The sequence below is a fragment of the Anopheles bellator genome, chromosome 2, assembly GCF_943735745.2.
Source record: "Anopheles bellator chromosome 2, idAnoBellAS_SP24_06.2, whole genome shotgun sequence".
Taxonomy (NCBI): domain Eukaryota; kingdom Metazoa; phylum Arthropoda; class Insecta; order Diptera; family Culicidae; genus Anopheles; species Anopheles bellator.
In genome coordinates this window covers 17,457,556-17,465,313 of record NC_071286.1, presented here as the reverse complement: position 1 = coordinate 17,465,313, position 7,758 = coordinate 17,457,556, and the positions used below count along the sequence as shown (strand labels likewise).

The 7,758-nt window shown below is 45.1% G+C and overlaps 2 protein-coding genes across 2 annotated transcripts; both read right to left on the bottom strand.

Annotated features, from left to right (window-relative positions):
* Window positions 1-386: 386 nt before the first annotated feature.
* Window positions 387-6,058, bottom strand: LOC131212367 (ubiquitin-conjugating enzyme E2-17 kDa). The gene is made up of 3 exons (XM_058206206.1): window positions 5,035-6,058; window positions 2,455-2,740; window positions 387-2,370 (listed from the first exon to the last, which is right to left on the bottom strand). The coding sequence occupies exons 1-3, from the start codon at window positions 5,076-5,078 to the stop codon at window positions 2,245-2,247; spliced, it is 456 nt and encodes a 151-aa protein (XP_058062189.1). The 5' UTR covers window positions 5,079-6,058; the 3' UTR covers window positions 387-2,244.
* Window positions 6,059-6,352: 294 nt separating this feature from the next.
* LOC131210569 (uncharacterized) lies at window positions 6,353-7,633 on the bottom strand. Its single transcript, XM_058203836.1, has 5 exons — window positions 7,498-7,633; window positions 7,248-7,377; window positions 6,922-7,182; window positions 6,803-6,853; window positions 6,353-6,736 (listed from the first exon to the last, which is right to left on the bottom strand). Exons 2-5 carry the CDS (start codon window positions 7,359-7,361, stop codon window positions 6,653-6,655), a joined length of 510 nt encoding a protein of 169 aa, XP_058059819.1. The 5' UTR covers window positions 7,362-7,377; window positions 7,498-7,633; the 3' UTR covers window positions 6,353-6,652.
* Window positions 7,634-7,758: the final 125 nt, after the last annotated feature.

The following is a 7,758-nucleotide window of genomic DNA, read 5'->3' as shown; positions in this document are numbered from 1 at the left end:
ACGGTAAATTCCAGATACACCGAGTGGCATCGTTTAATGATCTACATGATGTTCGATTTACTTTATCAAAACATGAATATGAATAATTGTTTCGTGCAATGTAAACCGTATGTATGCGTATGCGGTACCGTATGCGGTACGGTATCATAATAATGTATTTTTTGAATTGTTGATGTTTTTGCATTTTGCAATAGTATTCTGAACGAGATCAGCCAGTCCCAGTGTTGATCGCGACCGTTCAAAGAACCAGCCGCACATGTCGTATGATGGAAGCGTGATCACGGCCGTTGGTTAAGTTTATGTCAGATAGCTAAGTAGTGAATCTCATTACGAAACGGAAAGATTATTACACTATTGACCAAATAAATGCACGTTAACCACTGTTAGATTTGTATTCGCTTTATTTTACTATTTTTATATTTTGTTACAAGGTTTTTGTTGGCTATCGTTTATTGTTTCACACATGCAGTAGTTGCATTGCTTCGCAGCACTAAATAGTGCAACCATTGTGTGTGCGAAGTGTGTTTCTGTTTTGTTGTAAGAAGTTAAACTTGGTGCTTCCTCTCGCCGTGACTGTATCGTTTCGTTCCCTTGTTGCTGTCTTTGTCCTTGCGCGCGTAGTCTTCGGCGACTTCTCATCTCACAGGATGTCACGGAAAGCCGTTGGCCAAAAGAATTCGAATAGGAGGAACACTAGTGGCGACGGACGGAAAGCTATGAAATAGCGCCGCCGTTAAGAATGTTCCGTAACGGAAAAGAAGCCCTCGTTTGCGCAGGTTCGAAGCAACGGCACTCGTTAGTTTTGATTCTAGTTTCAACATAGAATTAAACATAGTTTGCGTACGGTTTGTATCATTCTGTTTCCAATGGGAAAATTTGTTGCACAGTTATGGAAGCTTGATTCCCGGAACATATTCATAAGAAAATTTTCGCTCCGTACCACCTACAGTAACGCATTCATCATTACACAATTCCGCCTTTCACAGTGCATAGGAATGTCACTGACGGTTTTCCCACCGGTTTTTACCACCGTTTTTATCCCTACGCTGTTTGGTTGAATTCAAACGTTGACAGTATACTGTTTAATCCTGCCACCAGTGGGTCATTTAGAGAAAAACGATATCTTTCAAAGTTAGTACTCCGAATCTAATGCGAAAATTTCGATTTACTTTAAAGAGCCGACGACCTCCACTCTCTTCTCGGCGTTATCAGTACCGCGGCGTCGCCTCCTCGAATATTCTTGAAGTTTCGTTTCCCACTTTAGTTAGAAGATCGACATCGAACGCTTCGCCCTCTTGCATCGTTACCACTTCAACCCCCTTTGAATGTGAGTGCGTGTTTTGTGTCTGCTAAATGTTACTGAAAGGACTAAGTGTGGCATACCCAGAAGACGGTCGGTGCTAACACACCCGTTGCCCAATGGTGGCGCGCAATTTATCGTGTACATAATTATTTTACTGTAATGATGATTAGCCTAAGTGACATTCTTCGATATCATTTTATTCTGTTTCAAACACCATAACCTCTCCTTTCATTGCAAGGTCGACAGGTCTTACAATAATATATGCATACATATCTATATATCATATATAGTTTATACTTCCTTTGTGAACGACGAAAAACGCAATAACTTTTGGCCAACTCCTACTAGCTGTCCGCTCTCAGAGCAGCTAGTGTTTCTATCCTGGCAGCTGCTACCGTGCCGAGGTGCCGAGTGTGATCTACGCTACGGCACTACCAGGAATTTTCAAAGAACACACGCCTTTCGCTCCGCCCATACGCCACGATAGTGAGCCTTCCAAAAACAGGACTTTCGATGGAAAGTAGTAGCTTCTTGGGGAAGATGCTGTCTTTCTCCCGATTTTGTGAGTCCTACTGACGATTATTGCAATAACTGTGTTTTTTTCTGCTAGTTCTTCCATAATTTTCATGTATCGATTGACAGGACATTTTTAAGTAGCCAACTCTTCGTCGTAGCCAATAAACTAGGGAAAGTAACGTGTAACTGACATGGTTTGTAGCTGGAGGTCTATCTCGGGAGCCTTTTCGCCGCTGTTTGGGCACAACATCGGATCAACAACTGCTGGGAAAGGTATTGTGCTCGTGGGGTAATAAATTGGCAAAGGACACCCGGTTCAGGTTAGGTGTCGGTAACCATCGCCGACCGAATAAGATGACGCACATCGACAACACTGATGATGATGATGACGGTAAGGGCAAGGACAGCGACAGCAGGAAACGGGGCTAGTCGATAAAACTTTGCTCGACGCAAGCTTTCACTCGTTTCTCGTACTCTCTGCGATTTTCTTTGTAGAGTTGGGCGGCCATTGAATTGGCTGGCGAGTTGGGATTTGGATCGCTTAGTAATGACTGTGGGAGAGCAGAAGAAGGGAGCGAAAATCAATAAGCACCGCTCACCATATCCACAGAGCGAGATGTCACTTGAATTCTAACCTGAATCGATGTAAGAATGGCCGACACGTCATACGTGGGGCTCCATCTGTTTTGCAAAATGTCCAAACAGATTCCACCGTCCGCGTACACGTTTGGATGGAACATTTTCGACACGAACCGCACCGTCGGCGGCTTGTTCGGGTATTCCTCGGTGAACTCTATCGTCAGCTTAAATGTGCCATCCTCGAAGGGTGTGTCATGTGGCCCAAAAATCACAGCATTCCAGATCATTATATTGTTGTCGGTCGGCGCACCGGACACACCGGTCGGTGGATCCTCCTGCAGCCTGTGGAAGAAATGTGCGGCCAATGAGTGGTATGAACGACACAAGGTTTCAGTACAAATATTCGCGTTTGAATAAAGAGATGCGGCAATGAATAGGGGGAACTGATCCCTCATTGGTTTATTATTTACGCTTAACCCACCCGCTTTGGGTTATCAATGTTACTTGTTATGCGTATTCAGGTGTCATGGACTTGTGCACGGAGTGTGCCCCGGGGGACAGAAGCATGGCCCCTATACATTGCACAATAGATGCAGATTGGGTGTAGCGAGATGCAAACGGCACAAATCACGGCCAAAGCATCTCCGGTCAAGTTCGAATCGATAATCCTGCACCACGTGGTCACACATGATCACGCCGCACCAATAGAAGGTTATCATTGCCGCTGGGAATAATAATGCCAGTACAAAAGAATGCCCACATCGCCACTATCGCCGCTTTTACGTATCACTGAGCCTTCAGTAAGTCAACTGCACGAATTGGTGCAGATGACACTGAACGAGCATAAGCTGATAGGAGCTGTATTTGTCTTAAAGGCGTGTTGCAGTGATAGGGATGTAATTGAAGCCTGCGTAAGTCCATACAGCTGTTGACCTGCACTTAGGAAAGGTTTTGACCGCTTAAAGATTCATTTTGTTCGGGTTAAAGGATCAACCTTTTCTGAGCGGGATTTGTTCCTACAAATAAATATTAAAAGCTCCTGTCCACAGTGTATCCAGGGGGTTCATTGCGTCAATTAGTGACCGATTGCATTCAACAAGATATGCAAATATGCCATAATTCCTGCGTACTTTAACTCCGGTTGCCACCGGCGCTTTAGGTTAATTGCTTGCATTTCGTTCCAAGGACGCGTCAGGTCTGTGCTCCCCCCCATCGGAACGATGTACTGCTTCCAACATTTCGTTTAACATCAGCTGCTTGAAGGTCCTCTGCAACAAAATAATATGCAAGCTGTCCATTAGTTATTCACGTGCAATGCAATGAACCCAAGCTAGAGACGAATCCAATCAAACGGAACAACCGCTACTACAATTTGACGAAAATTCACCACCCTCTGAGTTCAGCTTCCCGATAGTGAACCATCTTCATGCGGCGTTCTCGCGAAACACTCTCTTATGTGCACCGTCCCCGGTGAATGGTGTTGGTGGTGGCCGAGCATATATATAACAGTGTTTAGACTACGAAAATAAACTTTTTCGTAATCTAGGACCAAGTGCTCTTCTTCTCTTTTTGATTTTTCTCACCCGTTGAGAGTGAAACGACGAAGATACGCGAACCGCCAAGGAATTGCTATTTTTTCGCGGCCAACCTCCATTTGGGAATTCCGAGGTGGCGTTTCGCCTGCACAGGAAGGAGACTTGGGTTCAATGTAGCAAAAAAGTGGTTCATTTTAACGTTTCGGTGTCAGTGTGTCTATGCCAAACGCTTGCGGTAGAGGTAATAGCTTGCACATGATGCACGATCAGCAGGCCGTGTTTCACTTTCGAAGCAGTAGAGCCTTATGAGTGGTAGGATCAATGCACTAGAAGTATTTGTCGAGTGGTTTGCGTCACATGCTCGACGGTCAAAAGCAAAATAATGATTTTACTTAATTTAATAACCGATAGAACCCAACCGATAGCTAATAGCCACGGGAAGGATAATTCAGCCGCATATTCCGGTGTCCTTAGACGCTTTTCGCACTAGCCGAGAGCGCAGTTTGCGTTTTTGTGTGTACTTCGTTGTACGCACACAGCGCTGGTCACAGCTCGCGAAATCGCCAGGCACACGTACACCAATCCAAGGGCATCCATGTTAGGTCCGTATTCTAAGCGACATTTACTACAAGGTCGAATGCTCCTCTTCAAAAACACCCCTGATCAGCGTCCCCCGTTGTAGCCCTTCAAGTATTTCGGCTTGTTTGGTGGTTTGTCTACGTTCGGTATTATTTTTAAAACACGCTTCGCACACCAAGCCAGCGACATCTGTGTTGGTGTTGGATCGAATTCCTGCCACTGCCGAACAAGCAAACTTATGAAACTACGAAAGGATTCCCTATAAAAGAACCTCTGAGGACGAACAGGGCAGGCTGGAGAATTTACGACACTGTCATGACAACCCTTCCGTTGGTGGCACCGCCTGTTTGCATGTTAGGCATGTCAACGACACAAACATGGTTTGTGCAGCCGAGCGACTATCACGATGGAAGAGATTATATAAAATGCTGAAAATTCGTCACGCTGGATTAAACTGTGGCCGTGGGGAGGTTTTCGATGTATGATCGCACTCGCCTAGTCGCGGTGGTCGGAACACATTACCTTTTGAAATCTCTCATCAATCTTCTGCGAGCTGGAGTGGACATTTTCCGCGCTGAGCTATGGGATTTAGGTGCGTGCGAATGTGTGCGCTGATTTACTGTTGCAGCTTCCTGCGATCGAAGATGTTTCGCTGGCTCAACACTGCTGCTCGATGGTTTCTTCCGGTTTACCCCACTAACAATACTTCTCGAACGGTCGGATGGTTCCCTCTCTTTCGCTCACTCGCGTTTTCCGTTCCGTGCCGTGACTGATGTTTCCTTTTTTCGATCTGCCCCACGGAGGAGCGAGCGAGATGGTGCACTGCAAGATTTTCTTCCTATTTTGGGGTTGAGGGCACCGATCGAACGGCCAACGCTCCCACTTTACAATGGGGAAGCTGCAAATTTCTTTTGTCTATCGCGAGGTGCGACTGTAAGCTTGCGATGACTTGCGAAGAAAAACAGTTCCGTTGAATGGCGTAGGTTCGCTTTGTGCAGTGTCCGCTGCAACAGTTCTGGTTTTCAATCACAACCAACCCACCGACAAGGCGATTCTGCGTTTATCACACCGTTTACATAAGCGCGGGCGACGCTTTTGCGCGGCTTCCAGGGGTTTCCTTGAGCCCCGAGCAATTTCGTGAAGTTTTTCACAAAACACACATACACACACTGATAGGCAACAGCATGCGCGGGCCGACGAAAAATGAACTCAATAGAAAATAATAACACACAGTGAGCCAAATCGCTGCCCGACACCCCAAAGGAAAGCCAGGCTGGCCACTCTGAGCGATGGGCCGAAAAAAGCAAGAAAACCACTGCTTTTTCCTCGCTTTGTCGCTGCGCCACGACTCCGTACTGCGTGTTTACTCTACTTCGACGAACTAAACGCTAAATATCACAAAAGTTTGCACGAGATTGGTAGCTCGCAGATTGGCATGCCTGCGTAGATGATGTGCGATTCGCCGAATCAACACATTTTTCGCGGACTGCTCTTTTGATACGAAAGTAACGTGTTGCGACCTGCCGTTCCGTGTTGCCCTTTTCTAGCGATGGGTAAAAAGTTGACTAATGTCCGACTCATAGGAAAGATACGCGAACGACCACGCGGAAGACCAGAAAGAGAAAGAACGAAGCTGTTTGACGTTTGTCGAGACCTAGCCAGCCTCATTTTCATCGGGCTACCAATAGCAAACAATAGTTGTAACATTTTCGACTGGGGCAGTGATTTTCTAGCAAATTCCACAATGTTCTTCGCCTTGGAAAGTAAAGAAAAGAATAGGTGAGTTGCTGATTTTCGTTTGAAATTTCACTTTTATTTAGTAAAAATATTGTTTGTTGGTTTGTTACTCGGACGGCGTGAATTCACTTCAGTCAGCCAACTAAACCTATGCTTCTATGTCAAAGTGTATAAAATTTGATTTGTGCTTAACATCTAGTTCCTTATACATTTTGTACCATCGTAATGGGAAATGAAATGTGAGTAGGAGATTCTGTTTAACTACAGTGCCACCATTGACAAATGGTGAAAAAGCACCACCAAAATGGTGGACGTTAGCCCTTGATTACTGGATTGAAAAATGCTTAGATATATCTGAATACATTTGGAAGTTTATGCTAATGATACTAGCGCCTGCCTTTCCCTAAGGCATCAGTAATTCTATGTTTGGAGACTGAAGAATCACGAAGATCTGATACTGCGAATAGACGCACATCCAGCAATAAATCTGCGAATGACAAACGTGACGGTTATTTAAACTTTCTTAAATGTAGTGTAAGATATTCCGACATACATTATAGGCCATCCAAACCCACAAAATCAGACTCGAGAGTGTTTGTTGAAGCTGCGCGAAAAAAGAGGCAGAAATTATTAGGTGCAAATTTCCCCATACGGTTGAAACTCTTCACTTACATAAATATAGTATCCTCCAATCAGCCACAACCCGAACACCAACTGGAACAGGATGGCAACGCCGAAAAGGCCCAACCATGGTAACATCCAACCACGGTAAGTGGTTTTCAGTGAATAGCAAATTCCTCCGGAGGACAAAATCAGCAGCAGGAGGTAGAAGATAAAAAATCCCCCCACGACCTGCATCGAATCGCGGATGTCCGTCTCAAACAACGGAGAGTACAGCTGGGACGAATCGCCTCCGAGCAGCATGTAAGTAATCTAACCAAACGGCCATAACAAACTCAAATGATTAAATGAATTGAGGTCCTCGCCGCATTCCTTACCATCGTAATCAGTACGATCGAAGCTGCCACTGTGTAAACTGCCACGGCATAGCTTCCCGTCTTAACGGAGTTGGTCCAAATGCACGGAGACCAGCAAGATTCCAGCCAAACCATTGTAAAGTTTTACAGGCTGAAAATAAATGGCAAACGATTAACACGAACCCTTCGCACGCGAGCAGACATGAAACGTCATTATGGCCATATTAATGGCAAAGGCACGCCCATCTCAGCATTCCGAATAAACACCTACATGACCAAATGTAAATCGATTTTTAACTTTTTAATAACTCTCTGCTGCAAGCCGGCTTCGTCCGCAGTATGATCAATTGCTTTAGGCGTGGAATAAAGCACAAACTAATGTATAAATCGCTACACCTAAATCGGAGACACGAAAGCGCAACGCAAACAAATAACAAAACTTTAATCAAGCGCGGTCGTTTGTGCTGCCAGTTTCCTTCGATGACAATTACCACTGACAGCATCGGGGGTAAGAAAAGAATCCTAACTGTTT